At 46.7% G+C, this 19102-nt stretch overlaps 1 protein-coding gene across 1 annotated transcript; it reads left to right on the top strand.

Annotated features, from left to right (window-relative positions):
• Positions 1 to 10310: 10310 nt before the first annotated feature.
• On the top strand, positions 10311 to 12602 carry ddit4 (DNA-damage-inducible transcript 4). Its single transcript, XM_078199377.1, has 2 exons — positions 10311 to 10593; positions 11725 to 12602. The coding sequence occupies exons 1-2, from the start codon at positions 10392 to 10394 to the stop codon at positions 12204 to 12206; spliced, it is 684 nt and encodes a 227-aa protein (XP_078055503.1). The 5' UTR covers positions 10311 to 10391; the 3' UTR covers positions 12207 to 12602.
• Positions 12603 to 19102: the final 6500 nt, after the last annotated feature.

The raw sequence follows: 19102 nt of genomic DNA, 5'->3' as shown, positions 1-19102 counted from the left end.
CCTGAGTGAACTGTAACACCACCACCATAAAATAGCTTCACTGTAAAGATGCTGCGATTTCCCTGTAATAAAGTGAAATAGAAATTCTTCACCTCGTCTGAAACTAAATAGCAATTAGTTATCATCCAGCCTTGCTTTCTTATCTGAATTGATACAAATCTAGGAACAATGATACCTTTGATTCATCAGTGGTTTATCTCCGCATGCAGAGTTAGATTGGTTTGTGAATCCAGATTTACATTCTACATGGACCCTTACAGTTCTATTATGCAGGCTAACACTAATTCTCACAAAGGTTGTTTATCCTAATTAATCTCCTGTAGGTTAATAGCCTACCTAGGAGCCGGCACCATGGCACAGTGGTTAGCACTGCCGCCTCACAGCTCCGGGGACCCGGATTCGATTCCGGCCTTGGGTCACTGTCTGTGTGGAGTTTGCACGTCCTCCCCGTGTTTGCGTGGGTTTTCACTGGGTACTCCGGTTTCCTCCCACAGTCCGAAGATGTGAGGGTTAGATTGATTGGCCATGGAAATTTGCCCCTTAGTGTCAGGAGGACTAGTAGAGTAGATATGTGGGGGTACGGAGAGAGGGGCTGGGTAGGAATATGGTCAGTGCAGGCTCAATGGGCCAAATGGCCTCCTTCTACATGGACGCAATGGGCAGCAGGGTGGCACAGTGGTTAGCACTGCTGCCTCACAGCGCCAGGGTCCCGGGTTCAATTCTGGCCTCGGGTCACTGTCAGTGTGAAGTTTGCACTTTCTCCCCATGTCTGCGTGGGTTTCCTCCGGGTGCTCCAGTTTTCTCCCACAGTGCAAAGATGTGCAGGTTAGGTGCATTGACCGTGCTAAGTTGACCCTCGTGTCAGGGGGATTAGTAGGGTAAATATGCGGAGTTATGGGAATAGGGCCTGGGTGGGATTATGGTTGGTACAGACTCGATGGGCCGAATGGCCTTCTTCTATTCTGTAGAGATTCTATGATTCTGCACTGCAGGGATTCTATACTTGTATAAGCACCAATTTCATGTGAAATATCTCAGTAGCACTGGAGTAATTGTGCCAATACGGTTTGTATAAATGTTACTGCAACTCTTCAAATGTGGATTTGATACAAAATGTTGCTCTTTTACAGATGATGGGTATCTTGTTTCCTGCAGCAACTCTTTTGACTGCCAAATAATTTCTGTGCAGATCCAGCGTTGCCCCTTTTTCAGGTTTGCTGCAAAGTGCTGTGACAGACCAACTCACCACAAATATTGCGATGCGTTCATATTTTGGACACCCACACAAAACCTCATGAATGTTTCATATATGGTGATGCTCCCACATTCTCAAATAGTTTACAACTTAATCTATTTGCTTTAAATGCATTTACTGGAACCATTTTAAACCATGCCCTCTCTACCCTATATTTTCTGACAGAAATTATTTTTATTGGACAATAACACGCTGCAGTGAAAACATTTATAGGCATCCAGATATGTTCAAAATATAAACCTAGCAATTACATCTCCTTACTGCTTTTAAGGGTCCTGTGTGTTTTGGAAAGAACTTAGAGCAGATTTAAGAAACACCCCTTCCAGTCTGATGAATTGATTTATTTGCTGAACTATATATAAGTAAATATATACTATACGTATGTGCCTAGATTAATAATGATGTGGAGATGCCGGCGTTGGACTGGGGTAAACACAGTAGGAAGTTTAACAACACCAGGTTAAAGTCCAACAGGTTTATTTGGTAACAAATGCCACTAGCTTTCGGAACAGGCTGTCCCTTTGTCAGGTGGAGTGGAGAAGGGACAGCCTGTTCCGAAAGCTAGTGGCATTTGCTACCAAATAAACCTGTTGGACTTTAACCTGGTGTTGTTAAACTTCTTACCTAGATTAATAATCCAGAGAATATGCACTGGAAGGAGGTGTAAGAAATAGGATTAAGAACTCGAGAAACTTCTTTGTACAGAGGGTTTTGAGGGTGTTCCGTCTTTTGGGTGTTGGGGTGGCACTGAGGCACCAAGGACCCAGGTTCAATTCCGGCCTTGGGTGACTGTCTGTGTGGAGTTTGCACATTCTCCCCGTGTCTGAGTGGGTTTCCTCCGGGTGCTCCAGTTTCCTCCCACATTCCAAAGATGTGCGGGTGAGGTGGATTGGCCATGCTAAATTGCCCCTTAGTGTCCCAAGATGTGTAGGTTGGATGGATCAGCTGTGGGAAATGTGTGAATTACGGGGATGGGGCAGAGGGAGAGGTCCCAGATAAGATGCTCTGTCAGAGAGTCGGTGCAGATGAGCCGAAAAGCCTCTCCTGCACTGCAGGGGTTCTATGATTTTTCAGATCTAGCAATTGAAGAGATCACGTCAACATTTAAAAATAGGTTAGATAGGCTGAAGGAAAGGGGAGTGAAGGGGGATGGCACAAGGGATTAGGATGAGCTATTGCTTATGTGGAGGTTAAACAACAAGAGAAACAGATTTGGTTAAACATTGTACTTAGAATGTAATGACCCACCCCTGAGAATTCAGTGCCATACTGAAGGAGTGCTGCATTATCCTCGGAGATACCTTTTGGATAAAGTTATTCAAACTCATGTCAATCTCTTCTGCATTTCCATGTCTGAATCTCTCTGATTGCTGCCCTTGCCGCAGTATCAAAATTGTTGTAAGCAATGTCTTCGTAGAATCCCTACAGTGTAGAAGGAGGCCATTTGGCCCATTGAGTCTGTACCGACCTCAATCCCACCCAGGCCCTATTCCCATAACACTCATTTACCCTGCTGATCCCCCTGACATTAGGGTCAATTTATGTGTTTCTGACTTTGACCATGGAGTCACGTTTCTTTGAACTCTGCTGCAGCTCTCATTATTACTGACCATGCTTTTCTCATCCACCCATTTTTCTTCTGTTGTTTAGTTCAGTGGGACTAGCCTTGATTGTTTCTGCTCTTCACTCCAACCACAGGCAAAGCTCCACCCCCACACCATCACACCATGCGCAGCACGGTGGCACAGTGGTTAGCACTGCTGCTTACAGCACCAGGGACGCGGGTTCGATTCCCGGCTTGGGTCACTGTCTGTGTGGAGTTTGCACGTTCTCCCCATGTCTGCGTGGGTTTCCTCCGGGTGCTCCAGTTTCCTCCCACAGTCTGTGTGGAGTTTGCACGTTCTCCCCATGTCTGCGTGGGTTTCCTCCGGGTGCTCTGGTTTCCTCCCACAGTCCAAAGGTGTGCAGGTTAGGTGGATTGGCCATGCTAAATTCTCCCTCAGTGTACCCGAACAGGCGCCGGAGTGTGGCGACTAAGGGACTTCATTGCAGTGTTAATGTAAGCCTGCTCGTCACACTAATAAATAAACTTAAAATTATTTTATTGACTCACCCTGGTTTATCTCTGATCTTCACCAGCTCAACCTCTCCAACAAACTTTCTTTCCTTACCACTCCTGTCCATTGCCCCTCGCTTTGTTCCAGCACTGGCATATGTGTGTTCTGAAGTGTAGTGTGGAATAGAATTCCCTGCCTTAAACCCCTCCATTCACTCTCCTTTCAAAGGAGGAAAAACTTGCATTTATAAATCACTTTTCAGAACCTTAAGACATCCCAAAGCTCTTTGTTTTTGAAATGTAGTCGCTGTTGTAATGTAGGAACTACAACAGCCTATTTGTACCCAGCAAGATCACACAAACAGCAATGTGATAATGATCTAGTAATGTTCCTTTTTAGTGGTGGTGTTTGTGGGCTGTGTATTAGACAGGATAGTGGGGAGAACTACCCTGCATTAGTCCCATGGGTGGCACGGTGGCACAGTGGGTAGCGCCGCTGCCTCACAGCGCCAGGGACCCGGATTCGATTCCCAGTTTGGGTCACTGTCTGTGTGGAGTTTGCATGTTCTCCCTGTGTTGGCATGGGTTTCCTCCGGGTGCTCTGGCTTCCTCCCACACTCCAATGATGTGCGAGTTAGGTGGATTGGCCATGCTAAATTGCCCCTTAGTGTTAGGGGGACTAGCTAGGGTAAATGCATGCGGTTATGGGGATAGGACTGGGTGGGATTGTGGTCAGTGCAGACGTGAGGGGCCGAATGGCCTCCTTCTGCACTATAGGATTCTATGTTCTATGAGATCTTCTACTGCCACCTGAGAGGGCATACGCGGCCTCAATTTTAACATCGCATCAAAAGACAGCACCTCTGACCTTCACAAATGGAATTTTGTCTTTCATTGCTAGAGATATGGAATTTAAAAACAGGGAGGTTCTGCTGCAATTATATAAGGCGCTGGTGAGGCCACACCTGGATTACTGTGTACAGTTTTGGTCTCCTTGCTTGAGAAAGGCACTGGAGGGGGTGCAGAGGAGATTTACTAAGTTGATTCCGGAGTTGAGAGGGTTGGCTTATGAGGAGAGACTGAGTAGACTGGGGCTACACTCATTGGAATTCAAAAGAATAAGGGGAGATCTTATAGAAACATATAAGAATATGAAGGGAATAGATAAGATAGAAGCAGGGAGGTTGTTTCCACTGGCGGGTGAAACTAGAACTAGGGGGCATGGCCTCAAAATAAGGGGGAGCAGATTTAGGACAGAGTGGAGGAGGAACTTCTTCACCCAAAGGTTGTGAATCTGTGGAATTCCCTGCCCAGTGAAGCAGTTGAGGCTACCTCATTGAATGTTTTTAAGATAAAGATAGATAAATTTTTGAACAGTAAAGGAATTAAGGGTTATGGTGAGCGGGCGGGTAAGTGGAGCTGAGTCCACGAAAAGATGAGCCATGATCATATTGAATGGCGGAGCAGGCTCGAGGGGCCAGATGGCCTACTCCTGCTCCTAGTTCTTATGTTCTTACATTCTTATATTCATCTCACCAACGCATTAGGGTACAAAGCTATACATAGAAACATAGAAAACTACAGCACAAAACAGGCCCTTCGGCCCCACAAGTTGTGCCGAACATATCCCTACCTTTTAGGCCTACCTATAACCCTCCATCCTATTAAGTCCCATGTACTCATCCAGGAGTCTCTTAAAAGACCCTATTGAGTTTGCCTCCACCACCACTGACGGCAGCCGATTCCACTCGCCCACCACCCTCTGTGTGAAAAACTTCCCCCTAACATTTTCCCTGTACCTACACCCCAGCACCTTAAACCTGTGTCCTCTCGTAGCAGCCATTTCCACCCTGGGAAAAAGTCTCTGAGAGTCCACCCGATCCATGCCTCTCAACATCTTACATACCTCTATTAGGTCTCCTCTCATCCTACGTCTCTCCAAGGAGAAAAGACTGAGCTCCCTCAGCCTATCCTCATAAGGCATGCCACTCAATCCAGGCAACATCCTTGTAAACTGCCTCTGCACCCTTTCAATCTTTTCCACATCCTTCCTGTTATGAGGCAACCAGAACTGAGCACAGTACTCCAAGTGGGGTCTGACGAGGGTCTTACATAGCTGCATCATTATCCCTGGACTCCTAAACTCAATCCCTCGATTGATAAATGCCAGCACACCATACGCCTTCTTAACCACCACCTCCACCTGCGGGGCCGATTTTAGAGTCCTATAGACCCAGACCCCAAGGTCCTTCTGATCCTCCACAGTACTAAGAGTCTTTCCCTTTATATTGTACTCCTTCATCCCATTTGACCTGCCAAAATGGACCACTACGCATTTATCTGGGTTGAAGTCCATCTGCCACTTCTCCGCCCAGTCTTGCATCCTATCAATGTCCCTCTGTAACTTCTGACATCCCTCCAGACTATCCACAACCCCACCAACCTTCGTGTCGTCAGCAAACTTACCAACCCATCCCTCCACTTCCTCATCCAGGTCATTTATGAAAATGACAAACAGCAAGGGTCCCAGAACAGATTCTTGGGGCACACCACTGGTGACCGACCTCCATTTAGAAAAAGACCCATCTATACACACTCTCTGCCTCCTTTGGTTAAGCCAGTTCTGGATCCACAGGGCAGCAGCCCCTTGGATCCCATGCCCTCTCACTTTTTCTAGAAGCCTTGCATGGGGGACCTTATCGAACGTCTTGGTAAAATCCATATAAACCACATCTACCGCTTTCCCTTCGTCAATGTGTTTAGTCACATTTTCGAAGAACTCCACCAGGCTCGTAAGGCACGATCTGCCTTTGACAAAGCCATGCTGAGTATTCTTGAGCATACTAAACCTCTCCAAATGCTCATAAATCTTGTCCCTCAGGATCTTCTCCATCAGCTTACCAACCACTGAGGTTAGACTCACCGGTCGGTAATTACCTGGGCTATCCCTATTCCCCTTCTTGAAAATAGGAACCACATCCACAATCCTCCGGCACCTCTCCCGTCTCCATCGACGACGCAAAGATCATCGCCAGAGGCTCTGCAATCTCTTCCCTCGTCTCCCACAGTAACCTGGGGTACATCCCATCCAGACCTGGCGACTTATCTATCTTGATGCCATTCAAAGATTCCAGCACAACCTCTTTGTTAAAGTCCACATACTCAATCTTTTCAGTCCACCGCAAGCCCACAGTACATCCACCCAGGTCCTTCTCCTCTGTGAAAACCGAGGCAAAATACTCATTAAGCACCTCTGCCATTTCTACTGGTTCCGTACTGATCTTCCCGCCTTCACCTTTTATAGGCCCTATTCCTTCACGTCTTATCCTTTTACTCTTCACATGTTTATAGAACGCCTTAGGGTTTTCTTTAATCCTACCTGCCAAGGCCTTCTCGTGACCCCTTCTGGCTCTCCTAATTTCCTTCTTTAGTCCCTTCCTACAAGCCATATACTCATCTAGATCCCTATCTCCGCCAAGCTCTCTGAACCTTTTGTACGCTTTCCTTTTCTTCTCGACTAGGTCCCGCACAGCTTTCGAGCACCACGATTCCTTTAACCTACCAACTCCTCCCTGTCTGCTCGGAACATTGTCCTGTAGAACCCTAGACAGACATTCCTTGAAAAACTGCCACCTCTCTTCAGTAGATTTCCCCGAGAATACCTCCTTCCAATTTACTCCTCTAATTTGCTGCCTTATGTCTTCATATTTCCCCTTACTCCATATAAACGCTTTTCTAGCTTGCCTGATCCTCTCTTTTTCCAATGCAAGCATAAAGGAGATTGAGTTAAGATCGCTATTCCCAAGATGCTCTCCCACTGAGAGATCTGACACCTGTCCAGGCTCATTGGTCAGTATCAGATCAAGTACAGCCTCTCCTCTTGTAGGCTTGTCCACATGCTGTGTCAGGAAACCCTCCTGAACACACCTAACAAACTCCTCCCCATCCAATCCCCTTACCCTAGGGATATTCCAATCTATGTTTGGGAAATTAAAGTCTCCCATCACAACAACTCTGCTATTATTGCAACTCTCCAGGATCTGTTTCCCTATCTGCTCCTCCACCTCCCTGTCACTATTGGGCGGCCTATAGAAAACTCCCAGCAAAGTGATCGACCCCTTCCCACTCCGAACTTCCACCCACAGAGACTCTGTAGACAATCCCTCCACAGCATACACCTTCTCTACAGCTGTGACACTATTCCTGATCAGCAGTGCCACTCCACCCCCTCTCTTGCCTCCCTCCCTGTCCTTCCTGAAACATCTGAATCCCGGCACCTGAAGTATCCAGTCCTGTCCCTGAGACATCCAAGTCTTTTTATGTTTGGAGTTTCTGGAGGGCAAACTGTTCATGTGATCTTCTGGCTTCTAGACAAGGGTGCTACCCAATAAAGCATGTCTTTCAACACCAACCAAATAAACGAACTCAAATTAACTTAGGGACAAATTAAAAGGGGCAGCTCCCCAAAAGGAAGGGGGAACAGCCCGAACCAAAAACAAAGTCGAAAGGAAACTTAAAACATCAAACCAAAAGGTGATTATCAGGGTCGATAATACCGCGGTGCCCAGCGGTCGCGGAAGGCGTCAACCGCGCCCGTGGACCACCGCATGCTCCCTCTCCAGAGACATCTGGCCGCGAATGTAGCCGCGGTAGAGGGGCAGACAGTCGGGATGGACGGCCCCCTCGATCGCCCGCTGCCTGGACCTGTAAATGGCGCGTTTCGCCAGGCCCAGGAGCAGGTTCATCCAATGAAGCACATTTGAAAATCTGCCTTGAATCCCATCTCTATGATCAATCTTTTTTTCATCCTAATACCCCTCTCTGCATTCACAATATCTTGATTACGTATCCCTGAAGTGCCTTGGGGAATTTTTCTATTTTAAAAGAGCTACGTAATCGTATGTTACTGTTGTTCTGATAACAAACTGTGGTCCCATCTGCCTTCCCCTGACACCAGTAGATGTTAAACACCCTTAGGCTCTGTTGGAAGTGCAGGGGATGCTTCCTTTTGGCCGGCATCCCTTCCTCAACCAGCTCCAACATGACAGATCTAACCAGTCATTCATTTTATTCCTTCTGTGTCTTGTCAAAACCACTGCCATCTGTGTCTCCATCACAGTGGCAGCATTTTCAAATGCATCATTGTACAAAATGCCTGGCGATGCATTGGAGAGATCTGATACACATAATAACTTGCAGAATTTCTAGAATTCTTAATACAAACTGATGTCAAAATGCAACTCAGCTACAACAGATGGGGGCGGGGGGGTGCCGCTGGCAGCATTTTTGCCTTGGAATGGAGAAAAATCAAAAAGCTAAATGCAAAAATTGCTATTGAATGTTTTCCCCTTCACCTCCCTCCTCTCCCCCCACCCCCAATCCCCCATACACATCTGCTTCACATCATTTTGACATTGCCATGCAGATCATGTTGTGAAGGTTTCTGTAAACCCCACCCCCGCTCCCTCCAGGGATTGCATACTGTACTTAAGCTAGACTGATTAATAACATGCCCGAACATGGCCCTCCCCTATGCTGGCGCCAGGCCAGTGAGTGACTCTCTGCCTCTATCCAGACACACAATCAAAAATATTAATGCAAAAAACTCAGGCAGCCTAGAAAGATTGCAACAGAGGTGTTTAAACTTGTTTTTTTTCAGTGAGTGCACGCACTCAAATAATAATGATACAAAAACTCAGGTGGCTCAGAGGGGTTGCAACTGAGAAGTTTAAACTTGCTTAAAAAAATATTATAATACAAAAACCCAGGTAGCTCAGAAATATTGCAACTGAGAAGTTTAAACTTGTTTTTTTAAACAATATTATAATAATGCAAAAATTCAGGCAGCTCAGATCCAAGAAAAAGTTTAAAGATTATTTATTAGTGTCACAAGTAGGCTTACATTAACACTCCAATGAAGTCACTGTGAAAATCCCCTCGGAAAGGTTGCAACTGGGAAGCTTAAACTTGTTCTTTTTTAAAAATAAATAATAATAATGCAAAAACTAAGAACCAAGGAAAGTTTGCAACTGAGAAGTTCAGACTTGCTTTTTTCTGTGTTGTTTTTCCAGGCTGCACAAAGATAGTAATAATGCAAAACCTCAGGCAGCTCAGAAAGGTTCCAACTGAGAAGTTTAAACTTGTTTTAAAAATATAATAAAATAATGCAAAAATTCAGATAGCTCAGAAAGATTACAACTGAGAAGTTTAGACTTGTTTTAAAAACATAAGATAATGCAAAAATTCAGATAGCTCAGAAAGGTTGCAACTGAGAAGTTTAAACTTGTTTTTAAAGAACAAATAAAATAATGCAAAAACTCAGGCAGCTCAGAAAGGTTCCAACTGGAGTCTAAACTTGTTTTTAAAAAACAAATAATAAAATAATGCAAAAATGCAACTCAGGGAGCTCAGAAAAGTTGCAACTGAGAAGTTTAAACTTGTTTTAAAAACATAATAATGCAAAAATTCAGATAGCTCAGAAAGGTTGCAACTGAGAAGTTTAAACTGGCTTTTAAAACAAATAAATAATGCAAATCTCAGAACCAAAGATTGCAACTTGTTTGCTTAAACAAATAATACTATAATAATAATGCTCAGGCAGCTCAGAAAGATTGCATGAGGGGTTTAAACTTGTTTTTTTCTGGTGTGTGTTGTTTTTGATGCTGCACACACATGCTGCTGTGTGAAAGTCTTTCCTGTGTTCTCTTTCTCTGTTCTGTTCTCTAAAGTTCCAGAACAAAGTGTTCCAGGGACAGGCAGCTCTGCGCAGGCGCACTCCGCCCCTCTCACCGGTCAGGCTTTCGAACGTGAGGTACGTGCCGCGGGCGCTGATTGGCCGAGCCGCCGGCGGGTGTAGCCAATCCCCACCGTATATGGAGCGTCAAGCCTTATATGGAGCGATGGGCGGGGCCGGGAGGGCAGAGAGGCGGGGAGAGGGCGGGGCCGGGCCGGCGGCAGCTCTCTATAAAAGCGCGGCGCTGCGGCCGCTGTGGCACTCTGCTCTCCCCGGGAGAGGAGGTGTGTGAGCCGGCATCACACCACCGTCACCAGCTCCTCCTCCTCCTCCTCCAGCAGCCAGCAATGTGCCACGGACGGGTTCCCGTGCCTCCTGTCCCCTCCGTGCCCCCTCTGCCACCCTCCTCCTGGGGCAAGCTGCTGCAGAAGATCGCCGACCTGGCCGGAGGGAGTGGCGGCGGTGGCTCCCCCTCGCAGCAGCCGCCGGCAGCCGAGCCGCTCCAGCACCAAGTGCCCGTGAGCCAGGCCGGGCTGGACGCAGACAGCGGTGAGTGCAATAGGGGGGCAAAGGGAGGGGGGTTGTAGATCGTAGAGTTCCCCACCAGAAACAAGGTCACAGTGGGCTGGGCACATTCCCTCTGCACTGACACTGCCCACCAGAACCCTTCAGGTATATTATACCTTTTTTTACTAAGTTACAAAGCCAATTCTCAGTGGACTGGTCAAAAATCCATTCCTTGCTCCAAAAACTCAATCCAGTTCATGGTCCCCACAAGAGGCTGACAAGATAAGGCATTGCACCCCATCTTGGCCTTGACCTGGCTAAGGTCTTTCCAACACTTCACCCAGATCAAGTACTCCCAACACTTGTTATTTCAGATATTGCAGGATCTTAATGCAACATCGCTGGATGCTTTACAAACCCCCTCTGCTCTCATTTTTGCTCCCATTATCCTTAATTCTCCCACTAAACATGTAAATGTTGTCCTCCTTCCCATGTCTAAAGTAATCCTGTTTCCCTGTTCCCACACCTGTAAATGCCTGACTGATTTTAAAAAATATATAAAAATGCCTCTCTGGTTCAGATTGCGAGAGTTTAGGTTTTAAAAAGGTTGTTTTTTGTGAATTTGTTGCTTGGGAGGGGATGGGTCTGTTCTGGTCTTTAAACGTCTTGGTGTGGGTTTTTTTTTTGTCTGTCTGGTTGCAAATAAGTCTCTTGATTTCTTTCTTTGGGGTCCTCTTCTGGTCTTTAATGTCTCAGAAGGTTGAGAATTTAGATTTTTTTTTTAGTTTGACAGGGGTTCAGTCTGATTTTGAAAATGGGAAATGTCTGATTTTCTTTGGGGTCCTTTTTTTAAAATGTGTCTGGTGTAGATTATGAACATCTGAGCTTTTTGTCATTGTTACTGGGGGAAAGGGGGTCTTTTAATGTCTTGTATTCTTTCTGTTTGGTTGTAAAGTTATATCTTAATTTCTTTGTTTCTTTAATGTATCTCTAGTATAGATTGGGGTGTTCCTGTTCTAGTTTTAATATCTGATACAATTTTTTTTGGGAGAGGATTCTATTCTGGCTTTAATGTCTCTAGTACATTTTCGGGGGGGGTCATGTTTTAGTTTTGTGTCTTGGGTTCTCTGTTTGAGTTTAAAGTTTTTAAATGTCTCTCTTTCTCTGGTGCAGATTATGGGAGTCTGGAATCAGACAGTGAGTCGATCACTGATGATCCTTTCGAGGAGTTCCTGTGTGCCGATGTGATCCAGTTGATTGAACAGAGCCTGAGTGAGGCAAAGCAAGGTGCCCTGCACTGCTTCAAGCTGCTGATCCCAGACCAGTTGACGGCGCAGGTGGCGGACGAGCTGCTGCGGCTGGCGGCCGGGGAACCGTGTGGGCTGCGGGGAGCCGTGCTGCACCTGAGTGTGGAGGACCAGGCCGGCTGCAAGGACGTGGACCGGATCGTGGTGGACGCCAGCCTGCCGCCCACCTTCGAGCTGGCCCTGGTGCTGAGGCTAGAGGGTGGCTTGTGGTGCAAATTCCAGGACTTCCTGAGCTCCGGCCCCTCATTCACTCCGGGCTACAGCCAGGCACTCCGGCTCAGTCCCAGGTTCCGGATCATTAAGAGAAAACTGTACAGCTCCACTGAGATCTTCATTGAAGAATGCTGAGATGGTGGCTCAGATAATGACACTGGGACCCAAAATAATCTCACCTGGACTGAATAGGTCACTTCATTCACCCTGCACACCAGCTCAGAACTAAAAGTTAATGCATGGGAACTTGTACACTCTGCAAGAGAGCAGTTAAGTGCAGTCTTAACCTCCATGTGGAGCTAGTTCTGTACTGTCCCAAGGGACTATTTGTTATCTCTCGCAGTCAGAAAGCTTCGCTTCCAGACATGGTGCTATTGTGTGGTGGTGTTCCCAAACTGGGGAACAAGTAGGTGGGTCTGCAGGGCAGCCTACCAAAAGGACTCATTGATTTACATAAACTTTTTTGATACTTTGGTGTTTCTTCAGTATGGTTTGTACTCTTGAAATAAAATAATTTCTCTTGGTACTTTTTATTTGTTTGATTGCTTAAGTCTCTCTCAAATGATGACACAGCAGGGAATGTTCACTGGTTTGCTTTTCCTGTCTCTTCAGGGGATATTACTACTTGTGTAACTCTGTTACTGGACATTTGGTTCAGATTAAGAATTGCATCAGCCACGGTTCTATTTCACTGGTGCTCTTTTACACATGTCTTGGTGCTCAGGGCTTGTCACAATTCCTGAATTTTTATTGGTGTTTGACTTGCATCACACCGATTGCCCAGCTATGTAGATTACTTTTTCCTCCTCCCCTCACTGGATAAGGCAGTTTTCCATTAGCATAATTTATTGCATCTTCTGACTGTCAACACTTGCAATACAATAGTATTCATTGTGCCTCCTCCTTGCTCTCAGGCACACCCCCTCCCCAGCGACTATAATCTGTAAATTGGTTAACATTTAAGTGTGCTGATCTGAGTGACGGGTGGTTTGGATATTGCCAGATCCTGTGCCTGCTGCCTCTGCTATCTGACAAGTCACTTTATGTAGGATATTGACACCACTCACCAAGCTGACACGTGTTTATAATCCACCTATTGTATCTGAGCAGCTCGTGGTTCACTTGCTAGTCAGCATCTGTGATTGAGAATATCATTCCATAGCAAGAGAAAGGAGTTGTAGTTTACAGTGAAGCAATCAGAACCTATCCAGAGATCACTTTTTTGGGGGGAAAGCTTTTTCTGTAGAAGGGCTTGTGGGTTCAGTGTTTACTTTTGCCTTTTGAGGAAAGTGTGTAGATTTAAAGTTAATTTTAGTGTCACATGTAAAGCTTACATTAACACCGCAATGAAGTTACTGTAAAATTCCCCTGGTCACCCCACACACGGTGCCTGTTTGGGTCAATGCACCTAACCAGCATGTCTTTCAGAATGTGGGAGGAAACTAAACAGACACAAGGAGAATGTGCAAAGTCCACACAGTGACCCAAGCCAGGAATTGAACCCAGGCACTGAGGCAGCAGTGCTGACCACTGTGCCACCCAAGTTTTTTTAAAAATTCCAATTCAATTTAAAAGAGATGTACAAGGCAGATTTTTTACATAGTGGTGGGTGCCTGGGACTCGTTGCCGGGGGAGGTAGTGGAAGCGGATACGGTAGTGACTTTTAAGGGGCGTCTTGACAAGTACATGAATGAGATGGGAATAGAGGGATATGGTCCCTGGAACCGTTGGGGATTTTAGTTAAGTGAGGCAGCATGGTCGGTGCAGGCTTGGAGGGCCGAAGGGCCTGTTCCTGTGCTGTAATTTTCTTTGTTCTTTAATCAAGTCCAATTCAGAGTCTCAACAAGTTGAGACGTTTCTGATCCAAGCTGACAAGGCAGGGCCTCCACTCCTGTCTTGGGCCTGATCTACACGAGCCAAGCTGATTGGAGTAGGTGCAGACTCACCACCTCCAAGGCTTGATCTCATTTGCATCTTAGCCAAAAGGCCGAGATGCCGCTTTTAAAAATTGCTTCAAATGAAGCTTAAATGTAACCTAATGACCTCAACCAAGTGCAGCATCCTGTCCATACTACACTTGATCTTAGCCAAAAGTCTATAATTACCAAGGTTGTCTCTACTCCCCTTGAACAAGGGGACTACATTTGCTATCCTCCAGTCTTCTGGCACTATTCCTGTACATGATGTGGAGATGCCGGCGTTGGACTGGGGTAAACACAGTAAGAAGTTTAACAACACCAGGTTAAAGTCCAACAGGTTTATTTGGTAGCAAAAGCCACACAAGCTTTCGAAGCTCTAAGCCCCTTCTTCAGGTGAGTGGGAATTCTGTTCACAAACAGAGTTTATAAAGACACAGACTCAATTTACATGAATAATGGTTGGAATGCGAATACTTACAACTAATCAAGTCTTTAAGAAACAAAACAATGGGAGTGGAGAGAGCATCAAGACAGGCTAAAAAGATGTGTATTGTCTCCAGACAAGACAGCCAGTGAAACTCTGCAGGTCCACGCAACTGTGGGCGTTACAAATAGTGTGACATGAACCCAATATCCCGGTTGAGGCCGTCCGTGTGTGTGCGGAACTTGGCTATCAGTTTCTGCTCAGCGACTCTGCGCTGTCGTGTGTCGCGAAGGCCGCCTTGGAGAACGCTTACCCGAATATCAGAGGCCGAATGCCCGTGACCGCTGAAGTGCTCCCCAACAGGAAGAGAACAGTCTTGCCTGGTGATTGTCGAGCGGTGTTCATTCATCCGTTGTCGCAGCGTCTGCATAGTTTCCCCAATGTACCATGCCTCGGGACATCCTTTCTTGCAGCGTATCAGGTAGACAACGTTGGCCGAGTTGCAAGAGTATGTACCGTGTACCTGGTGGATGGTGTTCTCACGTGAGATGATGGCATCTGTGTCGATGATCCGGCACGTCTTGCAGAGGTTGCTGTGGCAGGGTTGTGTGGTGTCGTGGTCACTGTTCTCCTGAAGGCTGGGTAGTTTGCTGCGGACAATGGTCTGTTTGAGGTTGTGCGGTTGTTTGAAGGCAAGAAGTGGGGGTGTGGGGATGGCCTTGGCGAGATGTTCGTCTTCATCAATGACATGTTGAAGGCTCCGGAGGAGATGCCGTAGCTTCTCCGCTCCGGGGAAGTACTGGACAACGAAGGGTACTCTGTCCACTGTGTCCCGTGTTTGTCTTCTGAGGAGGTCGGTGCGGTTTTTCGCTGTGGCGCGTTGGAACTGTTGATCAATGAGTCTAGCGCCATATCCTGTTCTTATGAGGGCACCTTTCAGCGTCTGGAGGTGTCTGTTGCGATCCTCCTCATCCGAGCAGATCCTGTGTATACGGAGGGCTTGTCCGACCTCCTCAGAAGACAAACACGGGACACAGTGGACAGAGTACCCTTCGTTGTCCAGTACTTCCCCGGAGCGGAGAAGCTACGGCATCTCCTCCGGAGCCTTCAACATGTCATTGATGAAGACGAACATCTCGCCAAGGCCATCCCCACACCCCCACTTCTTGCCTTCAAACAACCGCACAACCTCAAACAGACCATTGTCCGCAGCAAACTACCCAGCCTTCAGGAGAACAGTGACCACGACACCACACAACCCTGCCACAGCAACCTCTGCAAGACGTGCCGGATCATCGACACAGATGCCATCATCTCACGTGAGAACACCATCCACCAGGTACACGGTACATACTCTTGCAACTCGGCCAACGTTGTCTACCTGATACGCTGCAAGAAAGGATGTCCCGAGGCATGGTACATTGGGGAAACTATGCAGACGCTGCGACAACGGATGAATGAACACCGCTCGACAATCACCAGGCAAGACTGTTCTCTTCCTGTTGGGGAGCACTTCAGCGGTCACGGGCATTCGGCCTCTGATATTCGGGTAAGCGTTCTCCAAGGCGGCCTTCGCGACACACGACAGCGCAGAGTCGCTGAGCAGAAACTGATAGCCAAGTTCCGCACACACGCGGACGGCCTCAACCGGGATATTGGGTTCATGTCACACTATTTGTAACGCCCACAGTTGCGTGGACCTGCAGAGTTTCACTGGCTGTCTTGTCTGGAGACAATACACATCTTTTTAGCCTGTCTTGATGCTCTCTCCACTCCCATTGTTTTGTTTCTTAAAGACTTGATTAGTTGTAAGTATTCGCATTCCAACCATTATTCATGTAAATTGAGTCTGTGTCTTTATAAACTCTGTTTGTGAACAGAATTCCCACTCACCTGAAGAAGGGGCTTAGAGCTTCGAAAGCTTGTGTGGCTTTTGCTACCAAATAAACCTGTTGGACTTTAACCTGGTGTTGTTAAACTTCTTACTATTCCTGTAGACAATCTACAGGATTGTCGATCCACCCAAGTTGCCATAGTCCCAAATGACCAGTGGCCTAATTGTGGTGGGGGGGGGGCACAGAGCTGACTGGTGATTTAACCTGAGGATCACCACACCTCGAGGGAGGGACAAGGTTGAGCCTTCATGAATAACCACTGCCAGTATGGAATTGAACCCATGCTGTTGGCCTTGCTCCACATCACAAACCAGCTGACTGAGCTAACCAACTAGAATAGTAGCTATCATAGAAACCCTACAGTGCAGAAAGAGGCCATTTGGCCCATCGAGTCTGCACCGACCACAATCCCACCCAGGCCCTAACCCCATATCCCTACATATTTACCCGCTAATCCCTCTAACCTACGCATCTCAGGACACTAAGGGGCAATTTTAGCACAGCCAGTCAACCTAACCCGCACATCTTTGGACTGTGGGAGGAAACCAGAGCACCCGGAGGAAACCCACGCAGACACGAGGAGAATGTGCAAACTCCATACAGACAGTGACCCAAGCCAGGAATCGAACCCAGGTCCCTGGAGCTGTGAAGTAGCAGTGCTAACCACTGTGCTACTGTGCCACCCACTATACATTCAACTTTACCAAACATGACTGAACGTATTAAGCGACAATGTTCTAATCTTGGATCACTCTAGTTGAGTATATCTTATTTATCAACTTAGTCTTATTACAAAATAAAACTCCGCCTTAAGAATCTGGCAATTCATAAAAAGCCATAAAATCCCAAGCAGTTTAGAAAGTGGTTATGTTGCATCCACCGAGATTGAACTCTGTAACTCCCAGACTGGGAGTACAGTCCGTACAGACTGGGAGTACAGTCCGTACAGACCGGGAGTACAGTCCGTACAGACCGGGAGTACAGTCCGTACAGACCGGGAGTACAGTCCGTACAGACCGGGAGTACAGTCCGTACAGACCGGGAGTACAGTCCGTACAGACCGGGAGTACAGTCCGTACAGACCGGGAGTACAGTCCGTACAGACCGGGAGTACAGTCCGTACAGACCGGGAGTACAGTCCGTACAGACCGGGAGTACAGTCCGTACAGACCGGGAGTACAGTCCGTACAGACCGGGAGTACAGTCCGTACAGACCGGGAGTACAGTCCGTACAGACCGGGAGTACAGTCCGTACAGACCGGGAGTACAGTCCGTACAGACTGGGAGTACAGACTGGGAGTACAGTCTGTACAGACTGGGAGTACAGTCTGTACAGACTGGGAGTACAGTCTGTACAGACTGGGAGTACAGTCCGTACAGACTGGGAGTACAGTCCGTACAGACTGGGAGTACAATCTGTACAAACTGGGAGTACAGTCCGTACAGACCGGGAGTACAGTCCGTACAGACCGGGAGTACAGTCCGTACAGACCGGGAGTACAGTCCGTACAGACTGGGAGTACAGTCCGTACAGACTGCTCCGAGTTAGAGGGCAATGGGGTAGGGAAAGGAAATCAGTCATTGCAACATGTACATTGGTCAGAGCATTAGGCTTGGCTGCCAATAGTCCAGCCTTTGGTCACCTGTCCTGATGCCATGTGTATCTTAGTGAATGACTTCCCTTGTGAAACACCTTGGGGTATTTTGCTACATCAGCAGCCAAAGCAGTAAAATTACTTTGTGCAGTTCCAAAGAATTTTCTGTTCAATATACTTCCCCAATTTGTGGAATTATAGGCAGATCAACAGTACAGCTGCGAGTTTGGATAGTGCAGATTAAAATGATGCTGCATTTATTGATATAGATCTTGTGACAGCTTATCAAAAGAGGGGAAGGAAATGCATCATCAGTCCAAGTGTTGCGTTTGAGTCAATAGATCATTTTCTGATTAGTTACTTTGTCTCTGACAATATGGTTTCTGGTTTTTTAAAAAAGAACCAGCTGTTATGAACTGTGTGCTCTGCTATGTCCAAACAAGGAGTTTCCCTGATAGTGTAGAGGGTGATGGCTGTGTCAGCTAACTTGCCAAGTGATAGAAACCAGAAGTTAAAGTAGTACAACCATAGCGTGACTCTACATCAATGAAGATCTAATGATTCACCATGGGGACGAGGGACAGAATCTTTCTTCTTTTACTTTATGTACATCAGTGTCAAATTCAAAGTCATTACAACACATTGGGTCTATTGCTATAGCAAGCTAGTCAGCCCCATTTTTCTGCCCTGCAAGTTTATTTCCCTCAAGTGGCAATATAATTTCCTTTTGAAATCATGGTCGCTGTTTCCACCCTCTTCAGCAGCGAGTTCCATGTCATTGCCACTTGTTGCGTTTAAAAAAACCTTCCTGAAAATTCCCCTTCATCTCTTGCCCAAAATCTTAAACCTGCGAAACCCATTGTAGTCCTTGTACCGTCTGCTTTTCAACACCTATCTTGTCCAAACCTGTCGCAATCTTGTAGACTTTCCTTTGCTCCAACCAGAACAATGAACAATCCCAGATTCTCTAACTTAACCCTGTAGCTAAAGCCCCTCATTCCTGGAATCATTTTGGTAAATCTCTGCATTCTCAAGAATCCACACATCCATCCTGAAGTGTGGTGATCAGGATTGGATGCAATCCTCTCGTCATGTCCTAACCAGAGCTTTGTGAAGAACAAAGAAAATTACAGCCCAGGAACAGGCCCTTCGGCCCTCCAAGCCTGCACCCACCATGCTGCCCGACTGAACTAGAACC

This window comes from Mustelus asterias, chromosome 28 (genome assembly GCF_964213995.1).
Source record: "Mustelus asterias chromosome 28, sMusAst1.hap1.1, whole genome shotgun sequence".
Lineage (NCBI taxonomy): Eukaryota > Metazoa > Chordata > Chondrichthyes > Carcharhiniformes > Triakidae > Mustelus > Mustelus asterias.
This window is presented reverse-complemented; position numbering and strand designations above follow the sequence as displayed.